General features: G+C 40.2%; 1 protein-coding gene across 1 annotated transcript; it reads left to right on the top strand.

Annotated features, from left to right (window-relative positions):
- The first annotated feature begins 837 nt into the window (after positions 1 to 837).
- On the top strand, positions 838 to 27362 carry PRDM15 (PR domain containing 15). The gene is made up of 24 exons (XM_010297382.1): positions 838 to 1089; positions 3464 to 3555; positions 3809 to 3962; positions 4826 to 5078; positions 6176 to 6298; positions 8854 to 8952; positions 9746 to 9970; positions 10662 to 10791; positions 11888 to 12069; positions 12687 to 12781; positions 13658 to 13745; positions 15134 to 15301; positions 16525 to 16619; positions 17695 to 17826; positions 19044 to 19178; positions 21138 to 21301; positions 21765 to 21844; positions 22453 to 22572; positions 23266 to 23397; positions 23912 to 23995; positions 24193 to 24368; positions 25521 to 25601; positions 25981 to 26193; positions 26705 to 27362. The coding sequence occupies exons 1-24, from the start codon at positions 838 to 840 to the stop codon at positions 27179 to 27181; spliced, it is 3750 nt and encodes a 1249-aa protein (XP_010295684.1). The 3' UTR covers positions 27182 to 27362.
- The last annotated feature ends 13 nt before the right edge of the window (positions 27363 to 27375 follow it).

The following is a 27375-nucleotide window of genomic DNA, read 5'->3' as shown; positions in this document are numbered from 1 at the left end:
CCAACGTAGTGATTCTGTGATTCTGTGATTTGCTGTTTAATGGGTGTCACGCCAACAGCTGAAAAGTGAAGTCCCAATTTATGGAAAGCACATGGCTTTGATTAAATAGAAAAATTGATCCACACACTTAAGTGCTTTACTGAACTGAAGCCAAAAAATAACTTGCTGCTCATCAGGACTTGGCTTCTTTGCTGAGGTTTCTGGCAAAAAGTCTGATAGTGCCAGATGGGGTGATGACTTTTGTCTTGGTTGAGTACATGCAACTTTTTCCCCTCCTCAGAGGTGCTGTATTAGTTTGAGATGTGTGTGAGGATTTCTCATTCATATGAATGCTTGTGTCCTTCTGCTTGGCATAACCTCTGTAGTTCCTCCACCAAGAAGTAAAACAAGTTTTTCTCATTATTGTGAGTCTTTATGAATTATTAGGGGTAATGCTTCTGTCAGAAAACCTGTGACAGCACAGCAGAAACATTCGTGCTTGCCCAAAGAAACAAATAGACTAAATCTAGTTAGGAGAAAACACCACTGAGTAGTGATTTTTACAGAGAAAGGCAATCGGGCATTGTCAGCAAAATTTCATATTAAGCTGTAAAATGCAAGGCCAAGGAAAAGAAACAACTATCATGAAGATGCAGTACAAATCCAGAAAGGGAAGAGAGTTCAAATGGCTTCATGTATTATGTAATGTGCTTAGGGCTTCCATATTTCTTCTTGGGAAGTCACAGACAGAAAACATAGGCATGTGGGCAGCAAATCTGACATATGCTGCTACGTAAGCCATACTGCATATTCCCAGAATCAACTTGTAACAAATACTGAATGTGCTGGGTCTGCCGCATGGGTGCCGTGACCCCTCTCTGCCTGGGCAGGATGCTCATGGTGTCGCACAGTGTGCGCTGGCTGCACATGTGCACGAGCCGTGGCCGGTTTTCCTGGGCCTTCCCAGAAAGGAAAGGAAGCTCGCTGCAGCTCCTGCCAGGCACCACCTTCCTGTGTCTGGAAGCCTGCCGTGGACAAACTCCTGTAGCAAGTGTTGGTGCAGACTACTGTCTTAACGGCCCTGACACTAGAGGTGCTTTGTTCTTGAGGGTAATTTCAAGATGCCTGTAGGAATAGTAGAAACTGGTGATGGAGGTGCATTTCTTATACGCAGAAACTGGGCGGTGCAGTAAGTCTCTAGCCCATACTAACCAGATTCAATGACAAGTTAAACTATTATTTCTTACCTTTTATCTTTTTTCCTTTTTTTGCCTTGCAATTTAATGCTCTTACTTATTTGTACAGTGGATAATTACCATAGCATCCAAGTGTTCCAACTGTGAGCATTTGCAAATATGGTGCATGCACTGGTTTTCAGTCTTTTTTGACATGCACAAGTGTTCCGTAGTGGAAGTGTTGGCTGCTGGATAGTGTGTTTGAAAGCAGAGTTTAAAAATGTCCATTTTACAGAAAAATGTATTTATTTTCCTGAAGAGTCTACGGCTGAAAACAGGTAAGGTAAGAAAGGGAAAGAAGTATAATTGCAGCCTTTATTTTACGTGTGGGGAACGGTAGCTGAGAGAGTGAGTTGTCCGAGGTTGAGGGCAAGTTTAACCACAAACTAGATGTTAATCTCTTAAAATACAGTCTAGTTGCTTAACCACATGATTGTTGTTTCTTCTGTCCTATTGAAAAGATAAAATGGATGCTTTATGGTTAGAAAGAAGTGTTAAAACGTTTCCTGAACTTCACTGTCTCTAATGTTGCACATTGTGTTATTAAAACTGAAAGCATTTTTTCAGTTCATTTGCTTATCACTAAGATTGCAATCTTTTTGTATTTCTCCTCATCAAGACAGGAAAACGGATCTGCCAGTGTCAACTTCTGTAGAGTAGTCAGTAGCCTGTCTGATTATTTTTAGCTTTTCTTCTGTTTGCAGAAAGCTGAAAAAACAGGGTTGTATTTGATACCTGTAAAACCAGTATGGTGGTCCCAGTCATTTTGGAAGATGTTCTCTGTGTATTATATGTAGTAACAATATTTACTACATGTAGTTCTTCTCAGAAACTTGTTTGGTGAATGAGAGAGGCAGGGAGCACAGAAGCACTTGTGATTAGTGTTTGTAATAAGGGGGGCTAGAAGACAGAAGTGAAACTTACAGGGCTTTCATCTTAAGGGCTATGATCTGCATAAGTATGTAAGGTTTTAAAATTGGGGGAGGAATATAGCTTATTTTTTAAAATAAGCATGATAAAAAACAAAGTTCTGTTGAGTCACAGGATAATTCATTTTGGAAGAAGTCTAAGGATATTCCAGTCAGCACTAATATCCAGGCTGAACTTCCCATTTTTCATTTGTATGTGTATTGTCTCTTCTGCTCTTGCCATGAGCCTCTGCAAAGAGCCTGACTCTTTTATCTCAATGATGTCCCCGTAGGTGTGCACAGGTGGCTATTTGGGCCCCCACAGCCATCTCTTCTACAGGCTGATAAGCCCCTGCTTCCCCAGCCTCTCCTTACAGGGTGACTGCTCTAGCCCCTGACCATACTGGTAGTCCTCGCTTGAGCTTGCTCCAGTTTGTCAATGTCTTTCCCATATTGCGGGCCCAAAACAGGAGGCAGTAGGTAGATGGGATCTCGCAAGTGCAGAGCAGAGGGGGACAATGACTTGCCTCAATCTATTGGCTGCTCCTTTTCATACCATTCAGGATGCTTTTGGCCCTCTTTGCTGCTGGAACATGCTATGGCCTCATGCCCAGCTTGCTGTTTATCCTAGGGTCTTCCCCCAGCTGGTACCATCACCAGGGCGTCTTCCTTCCCAGGTGCATTTGTCCTTGGAATTTCATATGGTTCTTGTCAGTGTATCAATCCAGGCTATCCGGGTCCCTCTGGGTGGCCGTCCTGCCCTCAGACATATTGACTGTGCCCCTCAGTGTGATCTGCAAACTGGATGAGAGTGCACTCCATTGCCACTTCTAGGTTGTTTGATAAAGGTGTTAAACAGGACAGGTACCAGCACAGACCTCTGCTGTACCCCAGTTGTAACTGGCCTCCAGGTAGAGTAAGAACCATTGACCACAACTCTCTAAGGCTGACCAACAGACCACCTGATCCAACAAGTTACTTACTCTAGTAGTTGTGTACCCATTCAGCCATAACATCCTAACTTGGATACAAGAATATCATCAGAGGTAGTGTTGAAAGCCTTGCTAAAGTCAAGGGAAATGACATCCAATGCTCTTCCATCATTCACAAACCTGGTCATTTTATCCTGGAAGGCAAATGCTTTGTCAGGCATCAGTTGCCCTTAACCAATTCATGGTGATAGTTTCCAGTCACCTTCACCTCATGTCCCCATAAATGCCTCCCAAAAGATCTTGTTCCATGATTTTCCCAGGGACTGAGGTGAGGCCAACCAACCTGTAGTTCCTTGTGTCATCCTTTTGGGCTTTTTCGAAGATGGGTGCAACATCTGTCTTTCTGCAGTTATCCGACACCTCCCCTGATGCCCATGATCTTTCCAAGATCATGGAGAGTAGTCTCACTATGGTATTGGACTGCTCTGTCAGCACCCTCAGGTGCAGGCTGTGAGGTAGACTGGACCCTGGACTTACATGGGTTCAGCGCTCTCAAGTAATCACTGACTCAGCCCTCCTCCACTGCTGGTAGCTGTTCTTCTCTGTTTATTTATAAATCCTCGTAGAAAACTTTTTTTCTGATTTCTGTCACTGGAGATTGGAGAAATAGTTGCTGACTTCTTTCTCCTATGGATTCTTGCAGTTTTGTCTTATGTGTAATTGGTTTTTACTCAGTTATCTCTTCAATTCATAGATCTTCTCTGCCTTCTAATTTGGAGATAAGGCAACTGGAAGATGGGACTGAAGGAGTATTTGCTCTGACTCAGCTAGTGAAACGTACCCAGTTTGGCCCATTTGAATCCAAGAGAGTTGCCAAGCTGGAAAAAGAATCAGTTTTTCCCCTGAAGGTAAGACATAACACATGAAAAGCAATAACAGAGTCAGTTTTACCCATGACGATTTTATGCTATCTACCACTACGGAAAAAAATGTGTGTAGGGGGGTTATTTGGGACATATTTTAGGCATGCCCTGTAACAGACTACCTAAACAAGCATTCTCTGGGCAAGATACAGAAGAACCAAACTAAAGACTTGGTCTACGTGTTTGAAGTGAACATCCTTATAGAACATAGGGCTAGGATACTGTCAGCAAAACTGCTTGTCTTCACTTTCTGCATGTGATGATACAAGAGGGACAATGACTATGGCAGTTCATTTCAGTTGTTTTAATGAGTCACTTCAATTTGATTGTATTTGCTTAATGAGTGGCATACGCATTAGGTTTATGGAACATGCAGAATAATTGGTTTTTATGTCATGTATTTGTTTTATTCTTCTCTTGACAAGTTTTGGTAGGAAAAATGCTATGGTAAAAATTGAATTCAGTCTTACGTTTTTCATTAATACCTAACTCAGAGGCAAAGATTTAGAAATGTTACTTGGGCTGGTGGGTGTTTCACAGCCTGCTGTTTGGATTCCCCTCCATTCTCCTGTATTCAGTCATTCAAATTTTGTGAGAAACTGGTGGCTATAGCAAGAATTTTTAGGATAGAAGTTCAGTTTGTTCCTGTCCTGCCCCTGGTAGTCTGTCTCGGACTTACTGACCTGAAGATGTGACTGATACATGAAACATGCTTGATCCAAGTGTTGAGGCTTGCTTTGTCTCTGATGTACATTGAATGGAAGCCATTGCAAAAGCAGAAGACAAAAATTCTTCTTAACTTTGTATTATTTGTTAGGGTTTTATTATATGCATATTTTGCTTGGCAGGTGTTCCAGAAGGATGGGCCCTTGGTATATTTTGACACCTCAAATGAAGATGATTGCAACTGGATGATGATGGTGCGACCAGCCACTGAATATGAGCATCAAAACTTAACTGCCTTCCAGCATGACAATGATATTTACTTCACCACCTCCCGGGACATCCCACCAGGAACTGAGCTGCGAGTGTGGTATGCAGCTTTTTACGCCAAAAAAATGGAAAAGCCAGTGCTGAAGCAGGTCACTAGTATTGCCAATGGTATGTGTGGGGGCCTTTTTTCCTTCCTAAGGGCCCAGTCCTGATAGGGACTGATAGTCCCCTACTGTTGTAGTTGACAGTGCTGTTTATCAAATAGGCTCTGAGCCTTAATTTGTTAGTCTTTAGAGTCAGGCTAACCTGCATACATGGTTGCCCTACAAGAAGAAAGCATAGATTCTTCACCTTGGTATATCTGAGTTTTTGAAAACGGATGGCCTAGTTGATGATTCAGCCTCTTCAGAGTGCCAGTGTAAATGTAAATGTATATTCAGATTTGCTAAGGAAGCCATCCTTTTTCAGTTGTAGTGAAAATGTTTTGGTTTTGGTCAGAACTGTTACACAGTTCTAAAAAATGACTTTTGTCTTAATGCAGCCTTACATGGGACCCACTGGAATAAGGAGTGAACTGCCATTGCACATGATTGCTTGTGCATTGGCAAAGAAAGGCAGCAGATTTTTTAGAATCTGAATTAGAATTGCCAGAAGTCTTTTCTTGCTCTGCCCCTTTGTTTTCTTCTACTTTTGCATTTCTACAGATAAAAGGCGTGATCCTTTATCACTGGAAAGGCATTTTCTTTCTGATATTATGTTGGGAGTACTCCCCAGATGGTGTTACTGTTACACTGAGTATAATTTGGGGTGACAAGTGGCTTGGGGAGAGGCCATTGCCATCAGTATGCTTTATGGCTGATCTTGATGGTAAGCACAGTCCTAAGTGCTACAGCTGAATTGATGTGGTTAATGGGTTTCTGAATTCTAAGATGTTTCCATTTGGTATTAACTGAGAGGTTTCATCTTTTTCCTCTGTACTTTAACGTATTCATGTATTCTTGTGTGCATAAGGGTATTTAAAAATATTGTTTAGGTACGTCCTGCTTTCTCTGTTCATCCCTTTCACTATACATCCCAGAATATGAAAGGCACATTGTATGAGATTAGGGCATAACAGTGTCCTGATTGGGATTTTACATGAGAGTGTTTTTTACAGGCCTGCTATAGGGCAAAACTTTCTGACTATGATTACTGCCCTCAGCACAGAGCAAAAGAATCAAAGGGTCTGGCAAGTAAAGAAAAGGAACTGTTTTTCCTCTTCACAGATATGTGCTTGGTAGTAATGGAATCTGATAAAGAGGGGAATAAAAGCTCTTCAAAACCTTCGTCTGCTGTCTTCTCCCATAAAAAAACGAAGAAATCCAGCATACCAGCAGCTGATCCAGCAGGTATGCAAAATTACGGTATTTTTAAGGGAGATAGAAGACAGATATAGATGCAAACAGCTGTTAGGTGTACCACTTCTGTCCATATATTGCAGTTATATAACTTTCAGCAAATACTAATTTAGAGAGCATTTGAAAGTCTGCATTTTTCTTTTTATTTTCATGGTCACAGTGCTTAAAATACATATGCAGGCTAAAAAGTGACAGAGGGACTGATAAACCAACAGAGGGGCGGATGATTTTCATGAAAACCACGACTACTTCTGACTTTGGGGGTGGTTAGTTTGGGGTGGGGGCAATGCCAAAGAAAATCTTCAGACTCTCTGTGCAAAGTGTAGGTTCTAGAAGAAAACATGCGACTGTGAGTGAATGCAAACCACTGTTTGGAAATTACAAGAACACTGGTGATCAAAATTACAATAATAACAGAAGCCTATTAGAGTTCAGGCTGTACTTGGTTACAGGAACTCAAATTTAGATAAACTTACAAGTAGTACAGATACTCTTGGCAAAGAGCATATGGCTCAGGAAATAACTAGTGGTGTCATAGGAACTCAGTCCCCAAGGTCGATTATGAAGCAATGTCCTCCTACACTGTAATCTCTGATAAGTAGAACAATGACATTAAGAACCCACTTAACACAAATTGACATGTCTAAAAATAAACTCAGAGTGTACAGTGTGGAGATCAGGATCAAAAGACAACTGTTCTGGGTCTGTTGTTTGCAAAGGTTACTTTGCTAAATTTTGCCTACTAAAAGTAGCCAGAAGGAGGAGAGTTGTTGCAGATGTGTACAGAGCAATTCATCAGAAGATCCATTCATTTAACTTGGATACTGTCACAGCTAAAATGTGAAGTTGACTGGGGAGTTGTCTTTCAGTTTGGCATCACTGATTTTTTGGGGCCAGAGAGGCGGAACTATGAAGAATTTGAACAGCCCCTCCTATATCCTTCATCCTACTGTCTGAAAGTCCAACTCAATAGAAACAAAACACTGCCTATTATACTTTGGGAACCCTACACTGAGGTAGTGTTTTGGTGTTTCTAAACAAAAATATGCCTCTTGATTGTGACTCTTTGCCTCAAGTCATACAAAGCTGTGGCTAACTGACAGATCTGTGCTTCCAAGTAAACTGCGTTGCCCTGCAACCACCCTGGAAGCCTGAAAAAGTGGGAACATAAAAAGGACCTGACTCTTCTGGCAAACGAGTGCACAGGTAGGTTTACTGCTTGAGACAGCTAAGGAGCAAGGAAGTGCAATCAGGGACAATTTCCCAAGGAAGCTTCAGTTTTGTAGGTAGTGCTTTTTCAGTTTTACTAGCCTGCAACTTCATGAGACAGGCACAATAGCTTACATGTTGCTTAACAATCTGACTTTTTTTTTTAAGTTATGCAGGATCTTGGGGTTTAGGTTTGCTGGTTTTGGCCTCCTGGACAGAGCTCTCAAGATAAGAAGTTCTTGATGTAGCCTGTGAAGAAGGAATCTCTGTTGCTGAATTGTCTAGTCAGTTTTTATTTATTACAGCATGGATGAGCTACACACCTCTGTAGTGTAGAACATTGAATGTAATTTGTAGCACAGAACAACTTCTGCCTCAGAGAATCTTTTCTTTTGGTTTAAGAGCCAACAGTGAAAAGGAGGAAGTAAGTTTATCTTCCCATTACAGATGGGGTCCTCAGGCAGAGAGAGATTAACTGACTTCCTAATGATCTGTGGCAGAAACTGAGGTACAGTTTGAATCTCCTGTGCTGCCATTCACTTAACCTAATTTTAGTGTCATCCTCCTCCTCTGGGGAAGTCTTGTACACTGTGGAATATTCAGCTTTGTGTGTACCAAAAAAAATCTCTGAACCAGTCCAGATTTATCAGATCCTCTTGACAAATTCAGACATATCATCCAGAACTTAAAGACAATGGACTGCGAACAGAGAAATCGTTTTCCTCTTTTCTGGTTGGTTTTTTTTTTTTTTTTTCATTCCAGTTCCATTTCCTCCCTAATTTCTTACTTTCTTTATCTGGTGTGAGCTGATACGTTAATTTAAACATGAATATGGTGGTTTCATAGAACATCTAATTAATGAAACCGCTCAAAACCAGGTTTTCATTGTCCTCACCCTTATTTCCATTAACCCAAATGTTCTTACTCTGCAATGCTCTTCAAAGAGAGCAAGGAGGCTTCTCCTGCTTCTATCATCAGGTGACCCAGAAGAGGACTGGTAACCCCGGTTTTAAAGGTGCTAAAAATTGCTTTATATTGTGCCTTTGGTAATCACAGTTCTTTAGAAAGTGGTAAAGGGACCATCTAGACTTTATAAGAGCACTGATATTCTCTCCTGGCATCATTTAGTTTCTGTTCTGACTTCTCATCTGTTCTGATGTTCTAAGTGTTCATGTTTGGAAAATCCTGAAGTGGTCCCAGCTACTCCTGTGGGCCTCTTACTGCTTAAATCATAACTTGTGATACCCAGGGAGTTATTGCAACGTAAACAAAGCTACAGGGATTTACCACCTTCCCATTTTCAAAGTTTTTCAGTATTTCTTCTTGTTGTGATTTAGTGAACACTCCAGAAGGTAGTGGAGCTGCAGAAGCAGAGTCCAGCCAGTGGACGTGTAAAGTGTGTTCGTCTGCTTTCCAGGAGCCTCAGCTGCTGACAGGTGAGAAGTGCTAGAAATTATTGAGAGAGTACTGAGAAACAGCAGGAGAATTCTGCTCTTCCAGAGCAGGACACTGTGAAGCCATACCGCATCCATGATGCAGTAAGATAAAAGCTTTAATTTTTATGTTCATTTAAGAAAAAGAGTAGCAGGGAAGGTAAAACAGTGATATTTTGGATACAGTAGTGGTCAGTCTCTGGGAAAATACCTGTGATGTTGAATCTAGAAGAAATAAAACTGTTGTCTAGGAGATGACATGTTAATGTGAGGAATATCAAGGATGGGAACTGCATGAGCAGTGTATACGGTCAGTGATGCCAGGTTATACTTAGTGATATTGTCTGGTATTTATGGCGCAGATTTTGTAAAGGTAGTGAAATACTTCCTTTTTTCTTCTGCATTTCATTTGCAGCTATTTTATGCAGTTTTCAAAGGAACTTAAAATATTTAAGAGCTCTGACCATTTGATGAATCATTTTTGAAGAGGGGACTTAGGCTGTAAATAACTTGGGCATTTGGGAAAATGTACCCATTATCAGGGGGGGTGCAATCTTTTTCCAGTGATGTCTAACAAATCTGTTAAAAAATTCAGTATCTGTGAATAATCATTTCAATGTTTAATAGACTGTATGCTTTTATTTAGGAAGGTATTGCAACTGCTTTTGAAAGAATTTGAAGTCTCTCTGCTAAGTGAGGTTGACCTGACAGATAGGCTTCATCTCAATCTATCCCTTTGAGTATTTCATGACAGTTTCATTCCTCCTTACTCTCTTGTTCTCCCCCTTCCACCCAGAGCACTTGCTGAGTCACCTGGAACAAGCTAAAGGTGCCCCCCAAACCACCCAAAACGAGGCTGTTGCAGAGAGACCAGCAGAGGCTTCCCCTGTGGATCAGCCAGTGATTTGTGATGCAGCCAGTGCCAGTACAGACTCAAGGAGGAAGGCCAGGCGGGGAAGAAAGCCCAAAACAGCAAAAGCAGAAACACCTCTTGTCATTGCTGAAGAGAAAGATTCTGCGGGTAAAATAAAGCTTAAGAAAATGCTAAGCACATATCCTCTCCTATGCCTGTATTGATGCCTTCTCAGAAGGGCCTAGAAAGCAGCACGGAGACAAGATGGCAGTTTTTAGTCACATCACTAAAGCAGACAATTTACAAATTTTGTTAATTATCTCTGAGGTCTTTGTCTGCACTAAATGTTGCAGCACCTACACTTAGATTGCCTGCATTCTCCTGTGATTGTTTCAGTAATAGAGAGGCCCAGAGAAACACAGGATAGTGGTTATGAGAAACCTGCCTAGCTTTCTGCAAGAAGCAACAGGAGAGAAAGCATCCTTCCTCTCAAGAGGAGATACCTTCCTCACTCTACCTTAAGGTTTATTCTTGAAAGGGACTGTTTTTCAGGGCCTTACCTTCCTTTACGGGAGGTTCTAATAGGAAATTTCATGATGCATAGTCAACTGATGCCTTAGTAATAGGTTGGAGAGGTAAGAAATCACACCTCCGTAATACATGTTAGCTACATCTTACTTGTCATTCAGTAGACACTTTCTCTATCTTGCAAGTGCTACCTACTCATTAGCAATCCATTATCTGTTGTGGACAAATAATATGTTCAGTGCCACATCTCATTACAAAAGCAAATTTTTGCATTTGTGGTTTTATTTCTAGCTATCCACATTAACACTGTATTTTTGTGATGTGTTTGCAGCAGAACGTGTAGCTGACGTTGTAACTGAGGTCCCACCAGAAGAGGTAGCCCTGCCTTCAGCTGCAGAAGAGAGAATTATGGAATTGGTTTTAGGAAAGATGCCTAGCGCCACAAATAGCATCAGTTCAAAGTAAGTGCTCTGGAATGCAGAATTTCCTCACAGGCTTAATTAAGATTATGTAGCATGTAACAGCTCTGCTCAACTTCTGGGCCCACAGATGCTCTTTTTATTAGCCTAAAATTGTGTGATGCTGCTGCTACAAGAGCTGACTTTGAGTGCCGCAGAGATGGCTTGTGCACTGGAGGATGGTGCACAGATGGTGAGATGTTGGTGGTAGAATTCTGGAGCATGAACCATGAGAATTTCATTTTCCGTCACATTACTGCTTTTATTCAGTGTGATTCCAAAAGCCTCCTGCAGCTGCAAGGTGAAATATTACTCCCGTTGAATGTTGGTGACAAAACAGGCAAAGATATTTTTGCTAAAAAAATTATGCTAACCATTATTCCTCGGTCTTGCTTGTCATCTTAACTCATGAATGACTTCATGTTGATTTGTGCATGTGATACTTCAGATTCAGAGCAGTGGGAGGGGAAAACTTAAGTATAACAGAACCTCGGGGGGACTCTTAAATATAATTTGATTAATTTAGATTCTTTTATGTCTTTTTGTCCTGGTAAAATAGGCTTTTTGAATTATTTTTTGTATAATAAAGCATTTGATTTTTCAAAATTAGCTAGTAGAGCTATATATTGAAGTCCTTGGCAGACACAGAGCCATCAAAAATGCATTCCAGCGGGTGGTTGTGCTGGGAAATAGAACAGTACTGCTTCTTGCTGCCCTGCTGTCCTGTTATCATATACGCCTTTTGCATGCAAACTGCCAAGCTTCTTAAGCTGAAATAGTGCTAATGTTTTCAGAGGAAAAGCAGAACAGATCCTTTATGTTTCTCTGAGGGGCCTGGACAGAGAATCTCTGAGGCTGGTGGCTGCTGCTTTTTTCCTTGTTTGTGCTAGGTGAAGGTAATTTGGGGTGAGCTGCACTCTGACATCTGCTGCTTCCAGCGGGGTGGCCAGGAGTGTGCCTGGGCAGCGAGGAAGCTCCAGGCCCCCGACTCCTGCCAGAAGCTCAGCATAACACTCCTCTAGCTTTTGCCAGCTGGTGGGACTCTTTCTTGCAACCTGTGGGATACCTTTCAGTCCCTGCCTTTCTTTCTCTAATCCAGTAGGTTTGCTCATCACCAAAACACCATGTCCCTCAAAAGAAGTTTAATTCTCTCCAGTAGACATGGTATACGACGGAAGCTGATAAAACAACTTGGAGAGCACAAGCGAGTATATCAATGCAGTATATGCAGTAAGATCTTCCAGAACAGCAGCAACCTCAGCAGGCACATCCGTTCTCATGGTGCGTTTGATTTTGTCTCTCAGTGGTTCCACCTTCGAGTAAAAGAGCTAGGCTATTCTTAGATATTGTGATACATAATTTTAATAGAACTCTCTTTCTGTTTGTCTTTTTTTTTTAAACTCTTTAGGAAACTCTTGTAGTTTTGCAGACCAAAGCATGGGAAGATAATAGTTGAAAGTTGAAATTTGAATTTGAATTTAGGTACATATTTTAAACGGGATGAGAAGGTGATGGTGTTCCCAGAACTGTTCTTCCCCTTAAATATATACATACATGTCGCCCCCACCTTCACAGGCACATGGGTAACGTTGCTGTGTAAATGTCAGCCGAGTGCTTTTAGCTTGTGACCTGCAGTTCCGGGGGTCCATGACCTACTTCTAAGGATTCCATGAAAAATAATCACTGAAAAAGGGTGGGGGAATCAAACAAAATTGTTGTTAAAATTATTGGGAAGGGTTAAAGTCCCCTATTTGGATCTCCTGAGTTACTAAAGCTTCTCATCACTAGCCTGTTTGTTTGCAGTTCCTTGTGCTTTGGTTTCCCCTGTCTTGCCTGGAGTTGATTATCAGTCGCTGACTACTTTCTTTTTTTTATTTTATCTTGATTGATCCCCTCAGGTGACAAACTATTTAAATGTGAGGAATGCGCAAAGCTGTTCAGCCGTAAAGAGAGCTTGAAGCAGCATGTTTCATACAAGCACAGCAGGAACGAAGTGAGTGGAAATGACTAGTGGACTTTTTCTGAGGTTAGGTGAAAATGTACAGTGAGCTTCCAGGTGCTAGCTGTGGAGCTTGGGTCAATTATATTTGAGCAGATATCCATGTGGATAAATGAGATAAGGCTGATAGGGAGAGGTAACATCTTCTGTTAGACAGCTGATGAATTTGCAAAGTGGGGACACACTTTTGAGCATACAATTCCTTTTTCGTGTCTGAATTTCCTATAGAAAGTTGTTTTCAGGCATCAGTTACAGCAAAACAAGCTGGAGTTAGCTGGACCTGCATGATCTAGAGGTGAGATCTGACTTCAGTTTATGGTACTAAATAGGATTGTTCCAGTCTTGTTTGCTTGTCCTGTTTCACTTATCCCCACCTGTAGTGTCATTTAATGTATGAACTCTCTGGGAGAATGCTGTGTCATTAAGGACTATGTGCGCATGTGTAAACCTACAGCGCTTACAGTAGCAGCATCGTGCCTGTAGTGGGGCCTTGTCAGTGAGTATTTTGCTGCTTGGCATCAAGGTCCTAAGCTCTCAGATTGCTGTCATCTTTTCTGGAGGATGAGTCAGATTACATCTTGCTTCTCAAAAACTCTGTCTCTGTTGAACTGGGGATTATCAGGAAGACTGTTACATGCATACAGGTGCATGGTTTACTTTTTTTTTTTTTTTTTAGAGAGCTCAGGTGTAGGAACATGACAGGATGATACAGTGTCAGAATTTTGCATCAATGTGTATTTAAATGTCCCGTTGAAGAAATAAAAATTGGAAAAGACAGAAAACAGAAAAAGTAGTTGAGATTTAGAATTTCTCTGTCAGATGTGACTTGGCTTTTTCCCCGCTTAAACAGCTACTGTTTGCAATCCTCAGGTTGACAGTGAGTACAGATACAAGTGCACCACGTGTGAAAAGGCCTTTCGGATAGAGAGTGCATTGGAATTCCATAACTGCAGGACTGGTGAGAATGGCTAATGGTTTCGCTTTCTCTGGCATCTCTACTCCATTTTGGGGGGATGTCCACAAATCCATCTCAGCATAGAGACTACAGTAGGGAAGTAGGAGTTTAGATTTTTGTCATCATCACAACAACCACCTGCCCCACTTATCACAAAAAGAGTTTTTTTGAGGTAAGAAAAGTGTAACCAGTAATCTGTAGAACAACACATCCACTTACGTATTGCTTTTTTTTAGTATCTGCTGCTCACTCATCTAATATCCTCACTGGTGTTTCATTTGTATGTTCACAGACACCCTGTCACCATCTCTGTTTAATCTTCTTTCCTGAAACTAAGTTTCACCTCATTTTTCTGAAGTAGAGGAACTGGAAGGGGGGCCAGTACTATCAACAATTTGTAGTTTTCTGTAATTACAGTTTTCTTGTGCTTTCTTTATACTTGCAGTAGTCTCTCTAGATGTTTTTTCTTACTGTCCTTTTCCCCCATAGCTATCCCTTGTGGTTACTCACATTATTTATGCTGAGTGATCTTATGCTTAGAAAATGACGTCGTGGTTACTTTTATGGACCCATGATAACTGTCAGTCCAGAATCACCTGAGTAATTGCTCCTTATAGCACCATTCAAAGTAGGTTTTCTCATTTCCTTTCAGAGGGTACAGCTTGTATAAAAGCTCAGCCTTACCAAGAATGGAAAATAATATGAAGTAACCTCAGTATTCTGTTTATTCAAGGGCAGCAGCTCATTTTCTGTCTGAGTAGACCAAAACGAGCAGCAGTTTTTGCTCTGCTCTTCAAGGTATCAAACTGTTACTTCTTTGTGATTGCTGCAGCACTGGCATATTCCACCTACAAGATCATGCTTTCATGTTCCAAGAGAAGTCTCAACTACTGAATACAAAACACATTCCTCATAGGCCTACTGTTATGTAATGGTATATTTTTGAGATTTTATACTTTCTTGAGTATTCTGTACTGGCTGGTATTAGGAGCCAGTGCTGGCAGAAGTATTCTGGTGCTTAGACACAGCTGTGTGATGCTGTGTTGCTGTATGCATAGTGATTTTACCAACATTAAAAACTTGAATTAACTATAACAGAATCCACTCCAAAGATAATTTTAATGTATGCTACAACACAATGGAAATAGCCCATGTGAGGAAGTTACAATGATAGATTCCATGTTCAAGTTAGCATCATATACATTTATTGCCTTTGAAAAAAAATTTTAAGTAAAAGAACAGATGCTTTTGCATTTCCCTCCTCAATCCACATAATGATCGATTACATGTTAAAACTCAGATCTAACAAAAGAACTACGTACAAACTACAAAAGAAGCACACAAAACCTGTTTTCATCTGTAAAGAGCTGCATGGTTTCTCTTGCTTACAGATGACAAGACATTCCAGTGTGAGATGTGTTTCAGATTCTTTTCTACAAACAGTAATCTTTCAAAACACAAGAAAAAGCATGGGGATAAGAAGTTTGCATGTGAAATCTGCAATAAGATGTTCTACCGGAAGGATGTCATGCTAGACCATCAGAGACGACACTTGGAAGGTAAGTATACTGCAGATCAACCTAATTATTACTCTTGAAACAGCAGTAGAGGTGGGAAGGTTAAGGAAATCATTGTGTGTTAGATTCTTCTGGATGGTAGCTGTCATTTTTTTGTCAGTTACCTGATCTGGAGTAGCAGGTTTCAGCAAAATGTGACATTTATTTAAAATAATAGTAATGGAACCTGGAGGGCAGTTGTCTAATTCCATGAAAAACTTTCTAGGAGAGGTACCTACCTTTTTTTTTCAGCCTCACATGATTGGTGAGTGTGCTACTAACAGTCATGTGAAAGTTGCTTGGCTTATTATGCAATAGTTTAGACTAGCTGATTTTAATTGTATCTTTTTCTTTCTTTGAATTCTTTTTTTTAAAAAGTGTGTAGTAACTTGAAAATTTGAAGGCAGAGAATTAACTTGCAATGTACAACTGAAAGTGACTACTGTATAGGAATGCTGTGTGATGTTATCTCTCAAAATCTTGAGAATATATGAAAATGAGATAATTTCAGTGTTCAAAATCTCAAACATCTAAGGATGTTATAATTACTGAAAGACTCTGTAAAAACTTGGGTGATGGTAGATTGCTGAAATAGCTATTAAAATACCTCTAGTGATCTAGATGATAAAACCAAAGGTGATTTTAAAAAAGCAGCCAGGTTGTCTAATTTGCTGCTTTGGGTATAGCCAACCGTCACTGGCTGCTCTTGTGATTCAGACCTTTGTGTCATGAACTAGAGGACAAGGACAATGGCAAGGCATCTCATGTTTAGCTGTCACAGAACAGCAGCAGCCCTCTTCCCTCCCAAAAGCAGAGAAAGAGGTTTGAGATCCTCATTGAGCATTGAAGATGATGCTGGATGGTAGCCTCTCTCCTGAGAGACTGCAAAGGGGAGTTTCTACGCCACATATCCAATCAAAGTGCCAAGGCCTGCTATCTGCCTGTTTCCAGGTGTTGACAATAAATTTCTGTTTTCAGACACTTTACAAGTGGTGTAATAACCAATAAGCCATAATACATCACTTTGGCAGACTGCTTTTATATTCTTAAGACACCGTTTTAATTTAGAAATTATCCTTTTGTTAGCAATTAAATTCTGCATTGAGGCTCTTCCCAGTGTTTCACTCTTCTTTACAGTATTCACCTGAAAGGGCATGCAGATTGGAGTGGAAAACCATGGTTTATTTTTTTTGTTTTGTTTTTTTGATGGGGACTGTTCTGTTAAGGGGTGAGGCGTGTGAAAAGAGAAGACTTTGAGCACAGCACGGAAAACATGGTTCGCTACAAGAAGGAGCCTTCGGGATGCCCTGTGTGCGGGAAGGTAGGCGTCTTTCCCCATGTGTGCCATGTGAAGCTCTGCATTGTAGCTCCAAGGATACTGCAGTGGTACAGTGTGCCTCAACCCAGCGCCTCCCAATGAGTTACCGTGGCATAACAAGCTACCACCCATGTATTAAACCACAATAGGAGCCTACCTGAATAGGCACACAGCCTGCCAAATGGTTGAGGTAAATGACTTGCACTGATGTACGTGCCACGTCAGATTACCTTGCAACTCAGACAGGCGTGTGGTTAGTTACTAGCGAGCCCTGTCCCCCAGCCAAGATGTTACTCTTTAAACTGCCTTAGCTCCCATATATATCCAGTATAGACTAGACTTTTTTTCAGGACATGTAGCACAATGTAGAGTGTAACATGGCCACTGTGTCCGTCAGTGAAATCTCATGGCTTGTGTTATTTAGAGTGAAGTTTTTCTGTCGGACTGTAAACAGCTGGAGTTGACTGTGTGTATTGGGAAACATTTTCTATTGGAAATCAAAGCAAATTCATGGTGTAGTCATGGCACTGTTGCATTTAGGTGTTTAACGCTCATGATCTTAAGATGTTGTTATCACAGGTCCAAAGACTGTGGGTTTAACTAGTGATTTTATAAATGTTTAATGATTCATGGTGCAGGATGTACTCTAGCAACTCTTAAGCTGGTGTGTAGACCTTTGTTTTTGATGCTTTGGATACGTTGCATATCAATGAAGGTAGATTTTGTGGATGTGTCTTTTTATAGACAGGTGGAACATTCATGATTCAAAAGACGCTGTCTAAATATTTCTAAATTTACCCTACGTAATTCTGATGCAGCTTTTTTGGAAGTCCACCTCTGATGGATGGCCAATTTCAGTCAGTTCCTTGGAACCGTACACCTGTATTTTGCTGTGCTAGCAGTTTCTGCAGTAGCCTGTTGGCTGGATAACAGGAGCTCCTACATGTTTCTGGCCAGAATGAATAAAACAGGACAGTAAATATGTTCTGTGCTACCCGCTGGATAACTTGCAAAGAACTGTAGCCCTGCTGGACATGATACACAAACCCTTCCTTCCTTCCTTCTTCTTTTCTTTTAGGTATTTTCATGTAGGAGCAATATGAACAAACACCTCTTAACACATGGAGACAAGAAATACACTTGTGAAATCTGTGGACGTAAATTTTTCAGGGTGGATGTGTTGAGAGATCACATTCATGTCCATTTTAAGGTATTGTGTTAATAATTTATTAGAAAATGCCTGTTACTTAGCAGGTACATAAACATATCAATAAATATATTGAGACTGTTAGGGCCACATGTTCATACTGGCAACACAACAGTGATTATGTACCCTGTGCAGTGATGTTTCTATAGCAGCCTAGTATGAGTTGTGCCCTGGTTTACCCATGGCTGTTTCTACATCTGGATTGCTACAGAGTATGTGGACTATCATATTTGAAGTTAGTTCAGCTACCACTGCAGAAAACTGTTCTGAACACTGTGGAAAAACCACCTCTGTGGCCTTGGGTAAATCACAGAAGTTGCTCAGTTTAAAGCAGAGAAAATAACAAGAAGGCTGCAGTCAGATGTATTTTTTCAGTTGTAGTTTGGTTGGTCTGAGGGGTTACTGTCATCCCCTCTCTTAGTGGGGAAAAAAATGAGCAAGAGAACTAATTGTTCCTGCCCTTTCCCTGCCAATGATTGTGATTCTCTTGTACATGCCAGCATAACTGCCTGTGTATTGAGTTCCTTACCTGGTTTTATCAAAATGTTCCAAATCACAAAAAAAAAAAAACAGACCTATTAATAGTGCTTAATCAGACCCAGATTATTTTGGTGTAACTAGGTTAACAATGAATTTTAAGAAATTTAATTGAAAGGGAATTGTATCAGTGGTGCTCATAAAGATGCTTTTCTGGATGTAATACTGTACCAGCTGAGTCTCTATTTACATTAAAATTCATTTTATACACAAAAAATTATTTTTATTTGTTTGGATAAACAGTTCTTCCTTGTTTAGTCATGGACAGAGGAACTTTTTTTACCTGAATTGAATGAAGCAGGAGGTGCTTGCTTTCAATGTGGTAATTTTAACGCCTGACACTTAATGGGTACATAAACTATATAAAATTGTATGCTTCCAAATGAGGGCAGTTGTGCCATTCAAATTAGAAAGCTCTTTTTGCAAGCTGGGTTTTTTAGTGCTTTTGCAGGTGTTTGTGAAGTAAACAGTTGTGTAAGGCAACAGCTGTGAAAAATGAGTGTTACTGTGATAGATGAGGAGACTCTTTTTGGCTGAAAAAAAGAACCCCACATTTTAAATAAATAACGTTACAGCAATTTTTAGTGCAAGGCAGTCTGCATGGCAACAAAAGCTGACTAGGTGTTACCTTTTGAAATAGAAGTTTAATCTAATAAAACAATATTCTTTCCCACCCTGCACAGGACATAGCACTAATGGATGATCACCAGAGAGAAGAGTTCATTGGTAAAATTGGAATCTCATCAGAGGAAAACGATGACAACTCTGATGAAAGTGCAGATTCTGAGCCTCACAAGTATAGCTGCAAAAGGTGCCAGGTAGCTTTAAATACTTTCAAATTAACTTGTTCTGGGATGGGGGAAGGGAGTGGAGATGTCTAGAAATCATTCAGAATTTTAAATAACATTAAGGGTTCACAAAGAGTAGGCCAGTTCACAGGTCTGCTCTCTTCTGCAGTGCTTGTTACCTCTAATCTATGAAGTGATATTCCATAAGACTTTAGGTGGTGTTCTGTCAGGTGAATGATAAACACTTAAGAGAAATACACATACATATGCTTACCTGTATGCAAGGAAGCAAGCAAGCCAAACCAGAGGAAGAAACAATAAAGGAACATGCAAATGTTACACTACCTTTCAATTATGTGCAAATTAAAATCATTACAGCATTTCTGAATGATACAGTCCACAAATTGATTAATTTTGATGAGATCAGATGGTCCTCTAGTGGATATCCAGTTTGATTAAGACTGCTGCTTATGTTCAGTGTGACTGCTTATTATTGGCCTACTCTATTACTAACAGGATGGCACTGGAAGTACTGCTGGAACATACTTCACTCAGCTGTCAGCTGAGAGAGGAAGACTTTTTAAACCTCTTACTGCATGGCTTTTGCCACTTTGTAAAGAAGTAATGGGGAAGAATGAGGTCCTTAAGGACCATTTGGATTCTGTGCCCTTACTGGGTGAGCATGCTGTGCTGGAGCGCGTGGGATGCAAAAGCAACCAGCGAGAACAGCAAAACTGGCCAAACTGACAGAGAGACAGGGGAATTTTGATAGTTAAGCCACTGACTTGGCCCCGGGAAATCAGAGCTTATTTCACAGTCTGCACTTAATATGGTGAAAGACCTTAGCTTATCTTAATTTTAAAGATATGGAGATAATAATACTTCAGTTTTCTGTTCTTATCTGCAAACTGGTTTTAAGTGCAAACTGATTTTAAGCTTAAGTCAGTAAGCATAAGAAGATGTGGTGCCACAGCAGTTAATCATATGCTTGCTTTCAATGTGGTAATTTTAACGCCTGACACTTAATGGGTACATAAACTATATAAAATTGTATGCTTCCAAATGAGGGCAGTTGTGCCATTCAAATTAGAAAGCTCTTTTTGCAAGCTGGGTTTTTTAGTGCTTTTGCAGGTGTTTGTGAAGTAAACAGTTGTGTAAGGCAACAGCTGTGAAAAATGAGTGTTACCTGTGATAGATGAGGAGACTCTTTTTGGCTGAAAATAGCTGTTTACACTTTCCTAAGGGAGAACAACATACGAATGAGTCTCAGTGAAATATTTCTTCTGAGCTCTTAAGAATCGCTCTGTTCATTTTTTTCTCATCCTAAAGTATACCTTCCCCAAGCTGTGCAGTGCTGTCAGAAACGCCCTGACTAGTTCCAACAGTGGAGCAAAAGATCATGTCATGATGGCACTTTGCCCTGATACTTTGGAGCAAATATGCGTATGCAGGGTTGCTTAGCCCAGGGAGCTAAGTAGTGGGGGAGCACCTGTCTATCACTGCTGTAGCACTTCCAGGAGCTGAGCTAGAATCGCTGCCCTGCAATGCCTAGAAATAACCAACTCCTCTGGAGCTAGTGCCAAAGCTTACTATGCAGACTAGAGCTCACCATGCCTCTAGAGCCCAAAAGACCTTTTTTCCATTTGTGGCATCTCTGCTTTGACAGCTAGTGGAGGTTAGATGTGGCTCTCTTCAATGGCTGTTCCTCGGTGCATGAGTAATTGGAGATCCTCTACTCGCACAGTGTAAGAAGCAAAGGTACCATCTCAAGCTCGTTTTCCAAATGAGTTAACTGATGTCCTGTAGCAGTGTGCTTGTAATGGCCAGAGGGTCAGGGCTAAATCCAACTTTCACAGATTTTTCATGTAGTGATACACAGGATATTTATATCTACTAGCTCTGACTCTAGGTCCCAGTAATGTGTTCGTAGATCGTCGCTGTTCCTGACATCTTTTTTCCCCTTTCATTCACTATTGGTTCATTCCACAGTTGACTTTTGGCAGAGGGAAGGAGTACCTGAAGCACATAATGGACGTGCACAAGGAGAAGGGCTATGGCTGTAGCATTTGTAACCGACGTTTTGCCTTGAAGGCAACTTACCATGCACACATGGTCATTCATCGGGAGAACCTGCCTGATCCTAACGTGCAGAAGTAAGATGATGTGTTGGACTGATAAGAGGGCTATATCCTTTTGAAATTACAGTGGTTCTGCCATCTGATGTTTTTAGAGCACTGGGCTGTACTAAAATATCTGAGACTGTATAACGTGTGTTAAAATGTTTATTAATAGCCTGAAATACATATCACTAATGATTCACTCCATATAGACGATTAGTCAACAGCCTCCTGGTTTTGGCTTCGTAAAGTATAAATCTATGATTTTGGTAAATATTTTTTTAAAAATATGATTTGGGGATAGAGCAATGCCAGGCTGCTCCAAGCTTGTAGTGAACTTAATAGGTTTCTTAAGGCTCATTTTAAAAATGCATTTATCTTTCAAGGAACTTTTATAGTGATTAGTATTACCAAGTGAAATACAATTACTGACAGAGATGCCTGAAAACCACCTTTGGCTTAAGAAAAAAATCACAGTTTTTGGTCTCTTTGGTTTCAGATACATCCATCCATGTGAAATCTGTGGAAGGATTTTTAACAGTATAGGAAATCTGGAAAGACATAAGCTTATACATACAGGTAAAAATGTTGTGTTTCTTCATTATTATCAGTATTAAAAAGAAATTTCTGTTGCCAGTGCCTGCCTTACTTTTTCAGGAGGAAATAAGTTACAAGTTTTTACTGTTAGTTACAACAAGATAAATGTTATATTTATGTTTTTAGGGTAGACTGGTTTTCTAAAGCAGGTAGTATTAACGAAGATATTTAGTCTAGGCACACAATCCAGATTCCTAGTTAATACGATGTGGGATTCACCTGCTAAAAATCCTAATTCTGTATTCTGTTCTTCCCCAAATTCTTATTCATGCCACCTTCTCACCAGTACACAGGCTGAAAACTGCTATTGCAAAATCATTTTTAACAGCTCATTATTATTTCATGCTATTCAGTATTTTCCTACCTCAGGCTTTGTCTGTCTTTTTTTTTTCCAGATCTCACACAAAAAGACAGCTTTTCTCTCTCTCTCCAAAGTCTTCTAATTTAGTTTGGGCTATGCATGAAAGATGTGGTTGACAACACAAGTGGACTGTTGTCCTCTAATTCACCAGTTTAGTCAGTTTTTAGGAGATGCACATTTTTCATTAACATTTTTTTTGTTTATGTTGTCTTTTAAATTTATTTTTAAGGTGTAAAAAGTCATGCTTGTGAGCAATGTGGCAAATCATTTGCTAGAAAAGACATGTTAAAAGAACATATGCGAGTCCATGATAATATCCGAGAATACTTGTGTGCAGAATGTGGCAAAGGTATGTCTAATGCCTTGTTTTCCGTTAATTGTTATACTGAATAGCAGGTGAATTGGGAAGGTCCTCAGAGTGCTGTAAATCCTACATTCTTGAGAGGTAGAAACCGTATTAATCAGGAGCCTTATGGTTACATAAACTGCCCCTAATTTTATACAATTTAGTTTCATGGCCTGTAAGCCAAAACTGATTTTAATAAAATTGGCTTCTGTCAGATTAAGTAGTGCTTGCCTGACTGAGTTCCAATGCATTTGCAGCACAAAAGTGAATACAAGTTAATTTTTTCATTCTAGGCTGTTTTCAGGCTTAAGAAATAGAATAATTTCTCTCTGTAAGCCTTAAGAGTCAAAGTTGCTTTGACTTTTTGAGTTGTTCATGTTATAACTTGAACGAATCTGAACTGGTATTTTAGTGGAAAGGCAGTAAGTCTGACATCTCTAACGCTGTTTTGTCTTTGCTTATACCTGCTGTTTTGCTTTTTCCTCAGTGGTTACTCAGATGTTTTCCAGAGCCTTTTTCTGGAATTGAAATAATAATGATAATGTGCACTGTTACTTAAACAATTAAAAATATGCAATTGTGGACATGCAGGAAATACAGTCTTAGAGCTCTTGACTACCACCACAGTCATCCTGAGTTCTCCTCTGAAGGTGGGAGCCATGGACTGATTGTTGTGCTGTACCTTTTGTCTCACAGGAATGAAGACAAAACACGCACTTCGTCACCACATGAAACTTCACAAAGGGATTAAAGAATATGAGTGCAAGGAATGTCACCGAAAATTTGCACAGAAAGTCAACATGCTGAAGCATTACAAAAGACACACAGGTGAGGTCTCTAAAGGTAGAAAAGTTGCACTGAACCAGGTAAATGCTTCCTGAGGGAACTCTTGTCTAGAACAGTCAGAGAGTACGAGGGACACTAATAAAAAAATATGCATATTCTGCTTTTTGAAAAGTGAGATTTTTGTCCTCTTGTCAGCCAAGACCACCTGTTGTACAATTAAAATCTATAGTTTAGCTGGTTTCATGTTTTGCTGTTTTAAGATAGGTTGTTTTGGTCTAGGGTAGGTCTAGAGTGTCGGTTTTGTTTTAAGTTAGTCTTCAGGTTCTCATTTCACAAAACAAATTTTTACATCCCGCATCAATTTCTCTTGGATTCATTTTCTGCCAGGTATAGTGACATGGCTTAGATAAAAATAGCTGGTGAAGCTGGGCTGCTTCTACTTCTTTGTCTGTGATTTTTTTTTATTATATATTTTTTTTTAGTAATATGAGACTTGGAATTGTCACAGATATCTTAGACTATTTTCACTCTGATATTAAATGTGCTCTTCATGCAGGAATCAAAGATTTCATGTGTGAGCTCTGTGGCAAGACGTTTAGTGAGAGAAATACAATGGAGACTCATAAGTTGATTCATACAGGTAAATCCTCTAAAAAACAGTATCCAAAGACAATATCCTAATTTTGTTCCTAGGCTTGCTTTAGATTTGCCAGTATTGGAACTAGTGTTACACATCATGTTACCAACATAAAATTCTTCCTGTTGTTGAGATGCTGACAATACGATGCTCATCTTTGGGGGCTGTTTCTAACAGCATTTCCTTCCATCTGCCACCAGTAGGAAAACAGTGGACATGTTCAGTCTGCGATAAGAAGTATGTCACTGATTACATGCTACAGAAGCACATCCAGCTCACTCATGATAAGGTAGAAGCCCAGAGCTGCCAGCTGTGTGGGACAAAGGTTTCTACCAGAGCATCCATGAGTCGACATATGAGGCGTAAACATCCAGAGGTGAGTTAGTTTGTCAGCTAGATTGTGGGGTGGTTTCTTGTTTGTTTTGTTTTAAAGAAAGTTTATGGCCTTCAGTGACTTGAAAGGATTTACTCTTTTTTTTCCTCTCTTTTTCTGTTCTTTTGGGGCCAATTTTAGGTGATCTCTGTTAAGCATGCACTTAACTGAATCAGCCCTTTCATTATGTTTCGGTAGTAAACATATCTGATTGTCAGTCCCTAAAAATTAAATTGTTCTGATTATTTAAATCCCCTTTCTTTTTCTGCTTCAGCTTAAATGTATATTTTTTTCATATTTTGTCTTCATACATTAGTGAGTATAATTGATTCTTTTTTCCCCATTGTGTTCTCTGTATTCAGAAGTGCTCTGAAAGACATGGTGAATAGAGAGGTGATGGCAGCATCTGCTGATGATACAAAATTATTCTTAGTGTTAAAGCTGAATGCTAACTACAGAGAATCTGGATTAGAGGGATGTTTTGTCTGACCCCAACGGGGCTTTTTCTGTGTTCTAAATTTCTGAATAGCTATTGTGTTTCTCCTCAGCATTTCTTGTTTAGGTTGACTAAGGCTTGTCTGTTGTCTTTGAGGCTTTTTTTTTTACTACTGATTTGTCACTAGTATTGCTTTGCTGTGAACATTTTTTTATTGTGATGATTGGGAAGGAAGTCAACAAAAAGCTCTGTTTATTGATTTTTGGATTAAAAATGCAGGTACATAACTGCAATCCAGAGGGCACTTTGTTCTTTGATAAACGGAGATGTATAGATTCAGCTGAAAGTAATGGAGTAGGACACAGTTGATAGGTTTATAAATAGAAATGCTAAACTAATAATATTTTTTTCAAACACATTGTTTGTTTTCTATAGAATTCATCACTTCCCAGTGGGTTGTGTTCTGTCTAGAATATGAAGATAAGCATATTCTTTTATTGTTGTCTTTAAACTTTGCTGGTTTTCAGTGAGAATGAAAAGGTTATATGCCAAAAGGTTATTTTAAAAAAAGCCATGGTTAATCCCCTTGTATTAAATTAGATGTGTAAAATGTTAGATTACATTTTTGCTTTGTGACAGGATTTATTAGGGCAATGCTGTATTGTTTGACTGTGGTATGCATTGCTGCAGTTTACCAGGTGATACTTCTTTGTCTACAGATTCTGTCAGTGAGGATTGATGATTTAGAGCAGCTGCCAGAGACTACTACCATTGATGCCTCCTCAATTGGGATTGTTCAGGTAAGTTTGCCATTGCAGAATTCTGGTGGCAGCTAGGTTCCAGGCCTACTGGAGGGTGAGGTGGGGACATCACTTTTTTGGTACATAACATAGCTGGGCGTAGGCTGATGGGCAAGGAATGTGCTCTTTTAGAGAGTCAACCCCAGCTTAACATGTGTAAGCAGATGCAAGCTGTTGATCTGTTTTGTTGTATAACATGGGTGCTGGTAAAATGGAGGTAATTACAGGGTGAGGTCTCTCTGCCTGAAATCAGGTTTTTGCTGAAGTTTGTTTCTTCACTTGAGAATCAGCAGTAAACGAACTTCAGGTGATAGTCTCTTTCTTGGAACTTGACTAAGCAAAATGACTTGATGTTTTGTTTGGAAATGTGTTGCTCCAGCCGGAATTAGCCTTGGAACAGGGAGAATTACCAGAAGGGAAACAGCATATGAAAGCCCCTAAACGTGGCCAGAAACGAAAACAAAAGTCAGGTGAGGAGGAGGAAGCTCAAGTGCCTGAGGACCCTGCCTTCAGTGAATACACAGAGAAGGAAGGTGAATTTACAGGGAATGTTGGAGATGAGACAAATTCAGCTGTACAGAGCATCCAGCAGGTGAGATCCAGTAGCAGAGTGACAGGTAGCAGGCATTGCTTAGAGGCATAACCCTTCTTTTTTTTTCCTAATAGCAAACACAAAAGAGTGATCAGAACATGTAGAGCTAATTTGGTTAATTGTGGTAATACGAAGGTGAATAGAGACTTTAAAAAAAAGAAGGCATTGGACCAGTAAGCTCCTCGTGTTTGTTTTCATTTTCTTTGGTGTTACCATCTCCTTGTTTGCCAGATACCACTAACTGGCTGAAGCTGTGACTAAAAGTGTGAAAGTTAATTTGGCTGCTTGTTTTGAATGTTGCATATGCCTCCCTCCCGTTACCTTCTCATTTCTATATGTGGAAGTTGTTATATTCCAAGCTTTCTATGTTCCCCTCTGTGTGTACGCCTTCTCTTGCTGCCAGCAGCAACATGGGAGCCCAGCAGCACTCGGGTGATCTTTCTTGGTGCTTGATATTTTGGTAGTCAGCTGCAAGATATAAGGTTGAGGTTACCTTTCTGTTTTTCCTCAGGTGGTGGTGACCCTTGGCGATCCAAATGTCACAGCCCCTTCCAGTTCTGTCGGGCTGACAAATATCACTGTTACCCCCATTACGACGGCAGCTGGAACTCAATTCACAAACCTCCAGCCAGTGGCTGTGGGCCATCTAACTGCACCTGAACGCCAGTTACAGCTGGACAATTCAATTCTCACCGTGACGTTTGACACCGTCAGTGGTTCCGCCATGCTGCACAACCGCCAAAATGACATTCAGATCCAGCCACAGCCAGAGGCTGCCAATCCTCAGTCTGTGGCCCATTTTATAAACCTGACCACCTTGGTGAACTCCATTGCTCCTCTAGGGAACCAGATAACGGAACAGCATCCTCTGACATGGAGGTCAGTGCCTCAGACTGACGTGTTGCAGCCCCAGGCACAGCCAACGCAACAGCAGTCAGGACAGCAACAGGTTCAAACAGAGCAACAGCAACAGATGTATAGCTACTAATTTATACTTTGAAAAGTTTTGAAATGGACAGTACTTAGGGACAAAAACACACAGACATTTGGTACATTTCTAATAGGATTGTTTGCTGGATACCAAACAGAGATAGGAAAATGTTTATACAATGAAATGTAAGCTAAAATTGGCATAGCACCCTGCAACACCCTAATCTTGAGATTCTCACTATGTCTCTAGAC

The sequence above is a fragment of the Phaethon lepturus genome, unplaced genomic scaffold (assembly GCF_000687285.1).
Source record: "Phaethon lepturus isolate BGI_N335 unplaced genomic scaffold, ASM68728v1 scaffold35241, whole genome shotgun sequence".
Lineage (NCBI taxonomy): Eukaryota > Metazoa > Chordata > Aves > Phaethontiformes > Phaethontidae > Phaethon > Phaethon lepturus.
The sequence above is the reverse complement of the archived record's forward strand: the minus strand, read 5'-3'. Positions and strand labels throughout refer to the sequence as shown.